General features: G+C 60.7%; 4 protein-coding genes across 5 annotated transcripts; 3 read left to right on the forward strand and 1 right to left on the reverse strand.

Annotated features, from left to right (window-relative positions):
* Positions 1–16: 16 nt before the first annotated feature.
* On the forward strand, positions 17–3,568 carry PIM2 (Pim-2 proto-oncogene, serine/threonine kinase). Of its 2 annotated transcripts, XM_074278003.1 has the most exons (5): positions 17–1,035; positions 1,359–1,409; positions 2,046–2,418; positions 2,531–2,707; positions 2,786–3,568. In XM_074278003.1, exons 1-5 carry the CDS (start codon positions 865–867, stop codon positions 2,977–2,979), a joined length of 966 nt encoding a protein of 321 aa, XP_074134104.1. In that variant the 5' UTR covers positions 17–864; the 3' UTR covers positions 2,980–3,568. The 2 variants fall into 2 exon arrangements, with proteins under 2 accessions (XP_074134104.1, XP_074134103.1); XM_074278002.1 differs by having other exon boundaries at positions 2,531–3,568.
* A 354-nt stretch (positions 3,569–3,922) lies between these two features.
* Positions 3,923–7,828, forward strand: SLC35A2 (solute carrier family 35 member A2). Its single transcript, XM_074277999.1, has 5 exons — positions 3,923–4,123; positions 4,648–4,833; positions 4,931–5,082; positions 5,263–5,960; positions 7,467–7,828. Exons 1-5 carry the CDS (start codon positions 4,033–4,035, stop codon positions 7,492–7,494), a joined length of 1,155 nt encoding a protein of 384 aa, XP_074134100.1. The 5' UTR covers positions 3,923–4,032; the 3' UTR covers positions 7,495–7,828.
* A 50-nt stretch (positions 7,829–7,878) lies between these two features.
* Positions 7,879–10,673, reverse strand: PQBP1 (polyglutamine binding protein 1). Its single transcript, XM_074278008.1, has 6 exons — positions 10,400–10,673; positions 10,172–10,283; positions 9,916–10,025; positions 9,716–9,826; positions 8,243–8,303; positions 7,879–8,100 (listed from the first exon to the last, which is right to left on the reverse strand). The coding sequence occupies exons 1-6, from the start codon at positions 10,464–10,466 to the stop codon at positions 7,944–7,946; spliced, it is 618 nt and encodes a 205-aa protein (XP_074134109.1). The 5' UTR covers positions 10,467–10,673; the 3' UTR covers positions 7,879–7,943.
* A 373-nt stretch (positions 10,674–11,046) lies between these two features.
* Positions 11,047–13,470, forward strand: TIMM17B (translocase of inner mitochondrial membrane 17B). The gene is made up of 6 exons (XM_074278009.1): positions 11,047–11,246; positions 11,699–11,798; positions 12,021–12,084; positions 12,243–12,371; positions 12,510–12,620; positions 12,912–13,470. Exons 1-6 carry the CDS (start codon positions 11,221–11,223, stop codon positions 13,001–13,003), a joined length of 522 nt encoding a protein of 173 aa, XP_074134110.1. The 5' UTR covers positions 11,047–11,220; the 3' UTR covers positions 13,004–13,470.
* Positions 13,471–13,519: the final 49 nt, after the last annotated feature.

The raw sequence follows: 13,519 nt of genomic DNA on the forward strand, positions 1-13,519 counted from the left end.
GGGCAGCAGGTCCTGGAGGCTGGGGGACCCCCCCTTCCTTCAAGCCAGATTGTGGGCCTAGGAAAAGGAGCTGTGCTCAAAGCGACTCCCCTCCCCCCACCGCTGCTTGCACCCGCGCCCCCCCACCAGAATTGTTTAGCTGCAAAAGGGACTTGCTGCCTAGCATTGGGATTCCCCCCTCCCCCTCCCCACCTTGGCAGAATAAATCCACTGTGCCCCGCCGCTGGGCTGAGCTGTGTTGTGTGCTGGGCCAGTGAGCCCCTCCGCCCTCTTCGTCCTCGGCCCTTCACCTTTGCTCCCAGGAGAGGGGGTGGGTCTCCTTGCGGGGACCCCGCTAGGGCTGAGGTGGCGGGATTTGCTCTCTTTAGACACACACACACACACACACACACACACACACACACACACACACACACGCCCCACCCCCACCCTCCCATGCACAAAGCTTCCAGGAGGGGCTGGGCTCGGCGTTTGGGGGGGGACCCCTCCAGCCCCCTCCCTTCGAGGTCGGGGTCCCCGCCACACAATCGGGTGTTTGCAGCCTCGCCCGCCCCCGGTCCGTTGGCGCGTTGTCCTCCCGCCTCCCCTCCCAACCTCCCTCCCGGAGAGCCGATACCCGGAGAAGCCCCTCCTCAGCCCACTCCTCATTTGCATTCAGGCCCCGGCTCGGCGTGTGAGCAGGCTGGGGGGCGGGGCCGGCGAGCGAGCGGGCGGCTGCGGATTGGCCCCGCGCGGGAGGGCGGGGCGTTCGGGGCTGACCTCTCGGCTGGCTCGGCCGCCCTCCGGCCAGTGGAGTGCAAGCCTCCGTCCCGGGCGGAGCCGGGCGAGTGGAAGCAGCGGCCAGCCCCCTAGGCCGGCCGGGCCATGCTGCCCAAGGGCCCCGAGGCGCTCCCGCAGCTCCCGGCCCCGGAGCCCCCGGGCCGGCCAGACAAGGGCCAGGAGGCCCTGGAGGCTGCCTACCGCCTGGGGCCCCTGCTGGGCAAGGGCGGTTTCGGCTCGGTCTTCTCCGCGCACCGCTTGGCCGACCGCCTGCAGGTTACTGCACCCCACCTGCCGCCTTCCCCAGGGCTCCCCCTGCAATTCCCCACCCCAAGCCGCCCCTCCCTTTCCCTCGCCCTGCCGGCCGCCCCTCCCCTCCCCTCGAGATCCATCCTCCTCAAAGGTTCCCCCCCCCCGCCCCTCCCCTCCGATCCCCCTCGGATCTCCTGGACCCGCCCCTCCTCTCAGGTTCCCCTCAGGATTCCCCGGGCCTCCCCTCCCCTCAGATTTCCCTCGGGTCTTCCCCGCCCGCCCCTCCGCTGGAGTCGACTCACCTCTCCCTTCTCCATCATCTCCCTGGACGCCTGATCTTCCCTCAGGTTGCCGTGAAGCTGATCCCCCGGAGCCGCGTCCTGGGCTGGGCCCCCCTGGTGTGTATGTCCCCTACCTCCTTCCCCCATGGGTGACTCATCCTTTTTAAGGGGCTCTCTCCCAAGGGTGGGCCAGGTCTGCAGATCCCCAGGGGGGGAGGAGTTCGTTGCCCTGGCGGGGGGTGGGGGTGGGGGGGTGGGGGATTGTCTCGGGCACTAGATCTCTCCTCCCCCGTTGGGGCACGTTCTCCCCGGGACGGCTCTGGGCATACAACGTCGTCCCCCCCCCCCCTTCCCACCCCGGGACACATCCTTTTTGCATGCGGAGAAGGGGCATGGGCGTCAAAGACGTTCTTTTGTAGGGAGACCCCTCTTTCTCCCTTGGGCGAGACGTCTCGGGCTACTGGGGGAGGCAATCGGGAGGGGGCCACGAGGGGACTTAGACCCCTGAGACGCGGAGGGAGGGAACTAAGCGGCCTGTGGTCCCACTGGTAGAAAGTAGCCGAGCTGCCATTTCAAGCCCCGCTTTTTGAGCTTCAATTGCTACTACTGTCTCCAGAGTGGGAGATGGGGCTGCTCTTCCCATCCCCCCATATATGGGTGTATGGGAGGGAGTGGGGAGGCTCCTCTGGGCCATGTTTGGCATCTGAGTCAGAGTGACTGCAGCCCCTCCTTGTGCCTTCTGCCTTCCTGCAGTCTGACTCAGGCCCATGCCCACTGGAGGTGGCTCTGCTGAGGAAGGTTGGGGCTGGGGGTGGTCATCGGGGTGTGATCCAACTGCTGGATTGGTTTGAGACCCCTGAAAACTTCCTGCTGGTGCTTGAGCGGCCAGAGCCAGGCCAGGATTTGTTTGATTATATCACTGAGCGGGGACCCCTGGGAGATGGCCGCTGCCGCCACTTCTTCAGCCAGGTGGTGGCTGCCGTGCGTCACTGCCACGCCCGTGGCGTAGTCCACCGGGACATCAAGGACGAGAACATCCTCGTGGACTTGAGGCGGGGAGAAGTGAAGCTCATTGATTTTGGCTCCGGTGCCCTGCTGCAGGATGAACCTTACACTGACTTTGACGGTGAGAACCCAGGCCCGTGGTGTTTGGGGACCGCTGCAGTGCATGATGGAAAGGGGCCGGCGGCGGCCTAGGGCCCACCAAGACGCCAACGGCGGGCCTTCTGGCTTTGTAGGAACGAGGGTGTACAGCCCGCCAGAGTGGATCTCTCAGCAGCAGTACCATGCCCTCCCAGCTACCGTGTGGTCCCTGGGCATCCTCCTCTATGATATGGCCTGCGGTGACATCCCCTTTGAGCACGACCGGGAGATCCTGGGAGCCCACCTCCGCTTCCACTGCCGGGTCTCTCCAGGTAAGATCCAGTCCTCGCCACGAGTCCCATGCCTTTGCCCGCCCCTCCGAGCCACAGACTCGCTGCCCTGTTCTGCAGGTTGCGAAGCCCTGATCCGCCGTTGCCTGGCCCCCGACCCCGCCAACCGGCCCTCGCTGGAACAGATCCTTCGTGACCCCTGGATGCAGGACGGGGAGGACCACTTGGCCCTGGCTTCGGAGCTCCTGGCGCCCGAGTCTTGGGAGGCCCCGGCCTCCTGTGATGCCAGTACCTCGGAGTGGCCGGCTTTCTAAGAGGCGGAGGGGTGTGCACCTGTGTTCCCCCCCTACGGGACTGGTTGGTGGAGGTTTCGGTGTTGACCTGGTTTTACAGGTTGCTTAGAGATGCTCCTCGGGACCTTACCCAGGGAACAGGGAAAGAAGTGCAGCCAGCTGCTAGGCAGTCCCCATTCTCCAGGCTCTGGGGGATGGATGGAGACTTTGCCAGACAGTAGACACGCCCCCTTCCCTCTATAGGTTGTTTAGAGATTCTGAAGTGGTGGGAAAGCAACCTGGGAGGTTGAAGCTGAGGCCCTTCCTCCAAACTAGGACGTTTCCGGGAGCCAGCTGCCCCCCACCCCCACTCCCCCACCCCTACCCCCACCCCCACCCCCGGGCTGGAAAGCCTGTCACCAATTGCCCGATGAGGTTCACTTCTTCACATTCCCCTTATGATGGCGGCCCCTGCCTCGAAGCCTGGGCCACCGGGTTTGGCGGATTGGCCACGAGCCAGTCCAGAGGACGCCGGGAGGGGGAAGAGGGGGTGGCGGGTGGCCAACGGGCTCTCAGCCCCCCGACCCGTGTGTGACATTAAAGCGAGCCCTCGAGGCCCTTTGCAACCCCAGGCCTGGCCTCGGCTCTGCAGTCCATCTCTCCGAGACCGGAGCCTTCGGGCTTGGGAGGGGGGCGGGAGAGGGAGTGGCTCCGTCCGGAGGGGCTTGGGTGTGCTTTCCACTGGACCAACCTGCTGAACGCGTCTCCCCCAAAGACTGGGGTGGGGCGAGGGGAGGGTCCCGAGGTGCCTAACCAATGAGGATGCAAGGAGCCCGAGAGGGCCCGGGGCGGGGGAGGAGCGAGGCTCCGTTCGGGGCCGAGGAGCCAAACGAGGGATGGGAGGGGTTGACGGAGACCCACGGAGAAGGAGGGGCGGGGAGGGGGCGGGCCTCCGGACGGGCACGGCCAATGAGGATTCTCGGTTGAGGAGGCGGAGCCCGGCTCCGAGTCCAGGGAAGCGGAAATGACGAGGCCTGCGGAAGGAAACGGCGGCCCGGGCCGTTGCCGAGGGGACGGACCCGGGCAGGTGCCAACATGGCAGCGGCGGGCGCAGGTGGAGGGGACACGGCGGCTGGAGCCGTCGGCCCCCCGGCGGGGCACCACCAGCCTGGGCTGTCCAGCGCAAGTAAGGGGGAGGGCAGGGCGTGCGGGCGCTTCGCGAGAGCGGCAGGGGCGTGTGCCCGCCACTGTGGCCATGGGTGTGTCCGGGCGGGGTGGGGGTGGGGGGGTGGGGTGCTTCGGGACCGCCGGCCATCAGTGCGCGCGCCTGGCTGAGGGGCTGTGGCCGTGAGTGGGTCCGAGCACGTATGTGTGTGTGACACACGTGTGCGCCCCGAGCTCTCGGAAGGCCACTCGGGATGGCCTCTTCGTGGGCTTTTGGGGCGCCCCCTCCCCCACCATCTCGCCTATCCTGCCGCCCCCTGATCCCTTTGGCCCTCGGGCTTTTCCAAGATCCGGGGCTTGCCCGGGGCGCCATTTGTCCCTCCCATCAGAGTCGGGGCACACCGGTCCCCCCAAATCAAGGCCTCTGGGGAGGCTGCCCTAGCAGCCAGACGGGCCCCCTCCCATCCAGGGGGCCCCGAAAGGAGGCGGTAGGGTGGGCAGTCCGAAGGGCCCCGCCACAGGCCTCAGCCCCAGGCTTGCCCGCAGGTCACCACCGCTGGTTGAAGCAGGCCTCGCTGGCAGTGCTGGTGGTGCAGAACGCCTCGCTGATCCTCAGCATCCGCTACGCCCGGACCCTCCCCGGTGACCGCTTCTTCGCCACCACGGCCGTGGTCATGGCAGAAGTGCTGAAGGGAGCCACCTGCCTTCTGCTGCTGTTCGCCCAGAAGAGGGGTACAGAGCCGGGGAGAGGGTGCCAGGAGGAGGGAGGAGGAAGAGTTGGGCTCCACAACAGGTGGGAGAGAACCAGCCTTTCTGGTCCTCCCTGCAGGGAACGTGAAGCACTTTGTGCTATTCCTGCACGAGGCAGTCCTGGTCCAGTATGTGGATACGCTGAAGCTGGCAGTGCCCTCCCTCATCTACACCCTCCAGAACAATTTGCAGTACGTGGCCATCTCCAACCTGCCTGCTGCCACCTTCCAGGTCAGTTAAGGGGGGAGGGAAAAGGAGGGCAGGGAGACGAGGAAGAAAAGGAGGAAGCTGGCTCGGGCCTGACTAGGTCCAGCCAGGTGTGTGTATGGTGGGGGGGAGGTAGGCTGGACCTGCTTCTTGGGGGATGGGGGGGGGTCCTTGGCCCTCAGACCCTGCCTTCTGCTTCCACAGGTCACGTACCAGCTGAAAATCCTCACCACAGCCCTGTTCTCGGTCCTCATGCTCCGCCGGAGCCTATCCAGGCTGCAGTGGGCCTCCCTGCTCTTGCTCTTCCTGGGTGTGGCCCTGGTCCAGGTCCAGCAGGCAGGTGGTAGCAACGGGTCACCCCGCCCCGGGGGGCAGAACCCCGGCGTGGGGCTGGCGGCCGTGGTGGCCTCGTGCCTGTCGTCGGGCTTCGCCGGCGTGTACTTCGAGAAGATCCTGAAGGGTAGCTCGGGGTCGGTGTGGCTGCGGAACGTGCAGCTGGGCCTCTTCGGGACTCTGCTAGGCCTGGCAGGGCTGTGGTGGGCCGAGGGCAGGGCCGTGGCCAGTCGAGGCTTCTTTTTCGGCTACACGCCGGCCGTGTGGGGGGTGGTGCTGAACCAGGCCTTCGGTGGCCTGCTCGTGGCCGTGGTGGTCAAGTACGCGGACAACATCCTCAAAGGCTTTGCCACCTCCCTCTCCATCGTCGTTTCCACAGCAGCCTCCGTCCGCCTGTTTGGCTTCCAGGTGGATCCGCTCTTTGCACTGGGGGCCGGCCTGGTCATCGGGGCCGTCTACCTCTACAGCTTGCCCCGAACTGCTGCGGTGGTCACCCCTCCCCCTCTGAACACAGCACCGCTGGCCAGTGGCCGCCATGCGGACCCTGAGGAGGAGCCCTTCCTGCCCAAGTCAGTACTAGGGAAGTGACATCTGGGAGCAGAGCTGGAGTTTGGGGAGACACCAGGGAGTCCACATCTTCCCAGCCCTTCCCATTAGTTCTCCACTGCCACCCCCACCCCCCCAGAGCCCATCTCCTTCCCTGCCTCCCTTGACCCAAGGCCTCTTGGGCTCCTCTGACTTTCCCTGGCCCCCGTGACGGGGTCTACATAGAGACTTCTGAAAGATGCTTTAAGATCCTAGTGGGGCGACAGTGGCTGATTGCTTTTCTTTCCTTCCTGTGCTTTGCCACGTCTGACTTGATTTCCCAGATCCTGGGCCCCTCCTTCAGGGCCTTACCCAGCTTTCTGGGGGGGTCAGTATTTGCTCTTCCTTTGTCCACATTCAATGCCCTGATTTCCACCCCTCCCCAGCCTCGTCCACAGGGTCTGCACCGTGCTAGAGGGGGCATGGAGACATGCTTCCCGGCACCCATTTCCTGTAATGCAGTGTCTTCTCCATTTCCACGGTTGGGCTTCCTTCTCTCTGTCCCTTTCCAGGGGAGTGGTTTTCTTCTTTTCACATCATTCGAAGTCTTCCTCGCAAATCCCTGTTCTAGTCTCGTCTCAGGCTCTGAGTTAGCCAGGGAAAAGTTCCCTTACTAACCTTTTCCAGCATTTGATGCCTCACAACAGAAGAATGGCCTAACCTTTTCCTTTTGTCCAGGGCTAGCTTCTGGGGGGGAGGGGCCGGAGAGGGAGCTTTCGGCTTCCCTGCCCCACCTCCAATCCCCAAAGGGAAACTGATCCGGGAGGGGTGTCCCGTTGGATACCTAGGGGGTTCAGGATGGGTGGTGGAATAAAACTAAGAAGGGATATTGGGCTGGATGGGAAATGGGCATTAGCTGATCTCTTGAAAGAGTCCTAGGTGACAGATTCAGTCAGAAAGTGAACTGGAGGAGTTGGGGTACGGAGGAGTTTGGAGGACAAGGGGAAAAAAAAAAAAGGCCCATCTGAGACCAAAGATGATTACTGGTTTTGGGGGGGAGAAGAGATGGGGTTCAAAGCTTCAGATTCTAAAGGTGTCCAATCGTGGGTCAGAAAGTAATTTTGTCCCCTTCCCTCCCCCTCACTGTGATTAACCTGTTAACCTACCCGTTCCCTAAAGGCCGAAGGGGGGGGGGGCTCCCTCTCCAACGGCTTGGCCAGATTTTCTGAAGGGAGAGGGAGGGAAGGGGAACAATCCCCAGTTCTAATTTTTTAAAAGACTGGAAACCGATCCGTCTCTTCGTCGGCCGGGTGATGCTGGGCAGGATCAAGTGTACAAATGCCAAAATAAAGAAATTATATTTATGTAGTTGATGTGCAACTTACTGAGTAGGACATGGGACTATCTTGGGCTGCATTTAACCAATTAACACTGGGGTTTATCTAAAGAAAAGGAAGTGGTTCGTAAGTCCCCCAACCTTCCAACCCAAGGAGGTTCATGGTAAGATCTGAAAGAAAGCCACCTGGGCTCTCTCTCTCTTTCCCCTGCAGGCTGCTGGCCAAGGAGAAGGGGTCGTAGCTACCCTATGGTCTGATGGGGGGGCCGAAGATTCCCAGCACCTCCCATGTCTGCTTTGAGGATACCCTGGTCCTATCTCTTCCATGTGGAACTGGAGGCAGCTTCTTCAGTATTAAGGAGTTAAACACTGTGTCTCCCCCACCCCACCCCTCTCAAGGCCCACCTCTGCCAAGTTTGGGCTGATGGGAACTTCGAGGTCTTCCTCTCTAACTCCCTAGGCTTAAGACTACTGACTTCTGATGTGCCTCCCTTCGTTGGCTGAGACTTCTACAAAGTATTGATTGAGCCAAGTTCTGTAGGGAATATTTCCTCTGAAAATAAATTTGTAACAGCTTCTTCTTCCTCTGTGCCCCCTCCCCTTCCCAGGAGTTCCATTGGCAAAGCTCAAGAGGAAACTCTTTATTACGAACACGAGGGCTGGGGAGGGCTGGGGGAAGCTGCTGGCGGGCTCATTCCTGCTGTTTGGCCCGGGAGGCCTCAGCATTGGCCCGAAGCACTGCCCCTGGAGAGGGGTATGGCCGTTGTTGGAACAGGGGCCCGGCTGCTGTCGTGTCAGCCCCTGTCTTTGCCTCATTCCGTTTGGGGAGACCCGTAGACCACGTGCCCCTGGAGATGAGAGGAATGGACAGGATGGCAGTCGGTAGCGAGAGACGCCCGGCGTTCTCCTACCTCCACCCTGTGACTCCTTTGATGGAATATGGCAGTGAAGAGAAGGCCGGAGACCCTGTAGGCCTCGCAAGGTACTCACCGAGGTGCGTCAGAATAGGCACTAGGGTCCATAGGATCCAATTCTTCATCCTTCCGGCTGGCTGTGGGGAGTGTGAAGGTGATAGAACCCCTTTTGAGATCACCATTTGCAACACGTTACTGATGAAAGGGGTCCCTAGAGACCACCAGTCCACTTTCCCTCATCCAGAATGGGGCAAGTCAAGGCCCAGAGAGAGCCACTTCTGCTACATTCTGCAACACTGCATGTCTTAATGCTGAGCAAGTAGCCCTCCTGGGGTCTGTCTGGTTCCTTTCTGACTACTGGGGGGTACCCCAAAATTCTGTGCAGGCTCTTCTCTCCTAAATCGCCTCGTGGAAGCCTGATCTGAACACTAGGACCACGCGTACGAGCAGCCTGCTAAATGATACCCGGTTATCCCCTGGCCACCCCAAATTAATTGCTTCTTACTCCCTCTCTTTCTGATCAGGACAAGCATTTATTAAGCTCTTAAGGTGTGCCTTTAAAGAGCTTATACTCTATAGCGGGGGTGATTTGTTCACAGACCTAAGTCGTAAACCTGAGCAACTCGGGAGTCTGGCAGTATTCTGTCTGTGAATATATCGGCTCCTGCTATGGGTTCAATCACCTCTCCAAAGTCTACAAACCCAGTCATAGAATCTCTCCCTAGACCTGGACCTGCGCCTCCGGTCACCTGCAGGATGTTTCCAACTCAAAATGTCCAAGATGGTACTAAATGTTGCCCTTCCTCAAATCTGTTCTGTCAGCGGCAGCCTTCCTTCACACATCTGATCATCGGCCAAGGCTCTGCCCTATTTCTCACTTAGCACAAGCTCACCATTTCAGATTACCTCTCCACCGGTCTAACCGACTCCTCGTTGCCCCCCACGCCTCTTTCCAATCCTTTATTAAGTAGCTTTCCTAAGGTATAGGTTTAACTATGTCGTTCTCGTTTTTTAAAAATGCTCAGGGAAAAAGGGTCATACTAACATCGGAACAAACCCCATTCCTCAGCCTGGCCTTAAAGGTCCTCCGCTATTGGCCTCCCTGAGCCCCACGTTCTTTTTTTGGACATTCTTATCAAAGCTCTTCCTCAGGCTGAGCTTCCCATACCTTTGCAGAGGTTTTCCCTGGGCCTGGAACGCCCTCCCCCCTCCCTCCTGTCTCCCGGCTTGCCTTTGTGGCTTGGCTCCCATCCTGCCTTTTCTGGGAAGTCACTGCTCAGCAGCAGATGCTAAATGCTCCCTCTGGCTTTCTCTGGTAACTAGCTGTCTCTAGGTATCCTATCATCACAGTGGACTACGGGCAACTTGAGAACCCTGACCGTTGGGGGTTTTGTCTCTCCACGTCTAAAGTGCTGATTGATTTGAGAAAGGCCACACGCTGCCGGCCAGGCAAGGCTAGAACACGGCGCAGAGAACACCTCTGGAGCTCTAGCGTTGGAGGGGGTCTGGAGACGTTCCAGTGCTGAGCCGGCCTCGTGCCAACACCCACCTTTCTTGCCCTTGGGGTAGGGGGCCAACTCTTCCCTTCGGTGGTACCGCCGTTCCTTCATCTCTTCCCTTTCCAGCTTGTCATAGCCACGGTCCAGCTTATCTTCTAGATCTGAGGCACCAAAGCCAAGAATCAATAGGTGCAAGAATCCATCCTCTCCGTTAGCAAACGCTGGGCCTGGGGAGGGCTAAGAGGCTTACCCAAGTTGCTTCTGAGCTTCTTGGCGGCCTTGGTAATGACACAGCTGGGGTCATGGGGGTTCAGCCAAGACACGAGATCAGTCTCCACGTTCCAGTAGTAAGGAAGGCCACTGAAAGGTTGGGCAAGAAGCCCTGAAAGTGAGCCCCGAGCACCAGGGAGAGGACTCCCTCAAAGCCTCCCTTCTCAGCACCCTTGCGAGGCCCGACCACCCAACTGCCCTTATGGACGCCTCTTGTCTCTCACAGTGGGGCTCACCAGACTGGGTCGAACACCTTGTACCAGTTGGGAGGCAGGCCCTCAATCCTGGTCCCCTCGTAGTCCACGGGGTCATCGTCGTAGTCCTCGGCGATGATCTCTTCCTCTGGCTCTGCAGGGAGCCGATTTGAGGTCAGTGCCCTCCGTCACCCTCCCCCACCACCCCGGGAACAGGAGGACTGGGGGGGAGGGGCTGCCGCTGACCCCCCGCGCGGGCCGCCGCCTCACCGGGCTCCATGTGTTTGAGGATGCCGCGTTTCGCCAGGCGGGACTGAAGGGCCACTGGAAGCGGCATGGCTAGGCCTCGCGACTGCGGTTCGTTCGTTCAGGGCGATCGGGAAGCTCTGCGGGTCCGCCCACTCAAGCCCGGTAGAACGGAGGTGGAGCAGAGCGACCGGCCTTTCTTGCCTGCGTTCTAGGGGGGAAGTTACCGGGTCCAGTCGCCGCGGTGACGTCACTTCCACCTCGGCCTTTTCCCCACCCCCCACCGTGGCTCACGAGCGGATAACTAGACCCTTCCAGGTCCAGCCCGCCCCTCGCCCTGCCTGTTGTGCGCATGTGCGTGCTTGTCAGCCAATGAGAGTGCAGCGGTTACGCGCGCCCCCCCCCTCCTCTTTTATCCTCGCTTCCGGAGGTTTCTTAGTCCGCACCAGTTCGGACTCGGCCTTCCCCTCGGCGCTCTCGTCACGTGTCACGGGCAGGTAGCCTGTGAGAGAGCGCGGAAGGCGCTTCTTTCTTCTTTGGTTCTGAAGACGACCTATGACTAAACGCGCAGAGGAACATTGGGGAGGGGCCAAGGGAAGAAACAGCCAATAAACACGCGGGACAGTTGCCCCGGCAACCTTTTAATACACAGGGGAGGGTGATAGATTGCGCAAGCGTCCAGCAACATCAGCGTCCCTTCTCCTGGTCCTAGGGGTGGAGTGCAGAAAGAGGCGGGAAGGGGGGAGGAGTCGGAGAGAGGGGCGAGTTGCGAGGCTTCTGGGTGGGACAATCGCCTTTGGAGTGGGCAGCCCGGATCCTGACAGAGGCTCTTGAGCTAGAGGGCTATGGAGGAGTACGCACGTGAGCCCTGGTACGCGGTAGGGTGAGGGAGAGGCAGAGACGGGGCCGACATTTGAAGCCCCGGAGGAGGGGGAGTCTGGCCTTCATCGCTAGCCCCTCCCCCCGTCGGCGGCGCCACATTTGGTCTGTCCCAGGCCTGGGCCGAGACCTTTCCTTTAGAGGCGGAGAGGGGGAGGGCTCGCGGCTGCTCTTGGAGCTTGACCTCTCCTGCTCCCCCGTGGCTGCGTCGGACCATTCTGGAGGGGGAGAGGGAGCTGGGACCTCTCAAAGTGGGAAGGGGACGGAGGGGCCGTGGCTAGGCAGCTGGCAGGCCCGACTAGGAGGACCCCCTCCCTCCTGCCTCTGCCCCTCCCCTCCCACTGCTGGGGATGCTCCCAGAGGCCTTCAGGGATGAGAGCAAGGGGAGGGGGCCCCTTCCAGCACAACTGGGACTTCTCTCACCCCCTGTCCGAACCTCTGCAGCCCCTGGAGGATTGTGGACGACTGCGGTGGGGCCTTCACCATGGGAGTCATCGGGGGAGGTGTCTTCCAGGCTGTCAAGGGCTTCCGCAATGCCCCAGTAGTGAGTCCCCTAAGCCTGTTTCCCCTTTCCTGTGAAATGCCCATGAGTTGGGAAGGAAAGCCAAGAAATTACTCCAAAGGGCCTGTCTCCCGTGATCCCCTAGTTGTCCTCCTACCTTCTACCCCACCCACACCTAAGTTGGGGCTGGGAGGACCCTTGCCACTGTTTGGAGGGGCCCTCGGTCACTTGCTCGTCCTCGACCTGTCTCTGTTCCCTCCCAAGGGCATCCGGCACCGCTTCCGAGGTAGTATCAATGCAGTGAGAATCCGGGCTCCCCAGATTGGAGGTAAGGGCCCCTGATGGAACAGAGCGCAGAGACCTCAGCCTGGAAATGCCAAAAGCGGGACTGCACTTGGGGACAGTTGGTCAGGCTTGGAGCACAGTGGGGGAGGCTCCGAATGCCAAGCCCACCGTCCCTCTACCACCTCAAAACTCCTCTTCCAGGTAGCTTTGCTGTCTGGGGCGGCCTGTTCTCTACCATTGATTGCGGGCTCGTCCGACTCCGTGGGAAGGAGGACCCATGGAATTCTATCACTAGTGGGGCTCTCACTGGTGCTGTGCTGGCAGCTCGGAGTGAGTGACTTTTGAATCGGCCTCCCCCCCAACTTCCATCCCTTCTTTCTCTCTTCAGCCTCAGAACTGTGGGGAGGTGGGTAGGGCAGTAGGCCCTGAGGGAGTCGGGCCGGTCACACACTCGCTTCCTGTTGCCAGGTGGGCCCCTGGCCATGGTTGGATCAGCCATGATGGGAGGAATCCTGCTGGCCCTGATTGAAGGTGTGGGCATCCTCCTCACCCGCTACACAGCCCAGCAGTTCCGGAACAGTGAGTCACTCTCCTGAGGCCTGCTGAGGGGGTCTCCTGCCACCCCCTTCACTCCCCCTGCTCCGCTCAGACTACCCTGCCATCTGTCTCTTAGCTTGCCATCTCCCCAAAGGGCTCCCCTTCAGCCTTCCTCCTGTATTTGTCCCAGGACCATCGCTCCTCCCTTTCTCCCGCTGGTCCTGCTTTGGGCCTTAGTCTGCTTCCTGAATTTCTCTTTTGAGCTTCAGATCGCTCCCTTTTTCTGCATCTCAGCTCTACTATTCTCTCCTCTTTTCTCTTGTCATTTTCCAGCACCCCCCTTCCTGGAAGATCCTGGACAGCTGCCCCCCAAGGAAGGTTCTGCCCCGCCCCCCAGTTACCCGGGCTACGGACAGTACCAGTGAAGCCATCAGGCCACGGGGGGTGGGGAGGGGAGAATATGGGGAGAACAGGGGGACTCTTGGATCCTTGTGTTGGGGGGAATGAACTGGATTCTTTCACTACCTCTCTGAGCTGGTGCTTCAAGGCAGGGGAGCCCTCAATGCCCCCACCCCCCCACCCTTGCTCCCAAGATTGGGGCTGGCTAGTTGGGGGTTCACATCATCTCAGGGAGTGTGACATACCTCAGGGAAGGGATTGCCATTCCTAGAGATGAGAGTTGGATTGGAGGGTGGGATCAACCCCTTCTAATTTCCCAAGAAATTAGTTAATCGAGACAAAGTCATTGTAGGCTTCCAGTTCATGTACACCACCACTTCCCCCCCCAACTCCAAACACCCCCCCCCAATAAAAAACAACCTGGCCCTTTCTCCCTTCCGGTTTTTCATCACCAGATTTCTCCCTCTTCATTTAAAGCTGGTTCTGAAAGCTACGCGTGTCTTTTTTTCTATCGCCGCGGCCGAAAAAGAGAGTCACGTATT

Source organism: Sminthopsis crassicaudata, chromosome X, assembly GCF_048593235.1.
Source record: "Sminthopsis crassicaudata isolate SCR6 chromosome X, ASM4859323v1, whole genome shotgun sequence".
NCBI classification, from domain to species: domain Eukaryota; kingdom Metazoa; phylum Chordata; class Mammalia; order Dasyuromorphia; family Dasyuridae; genus Sminthopsis; species Sminthopsis crassicaudata.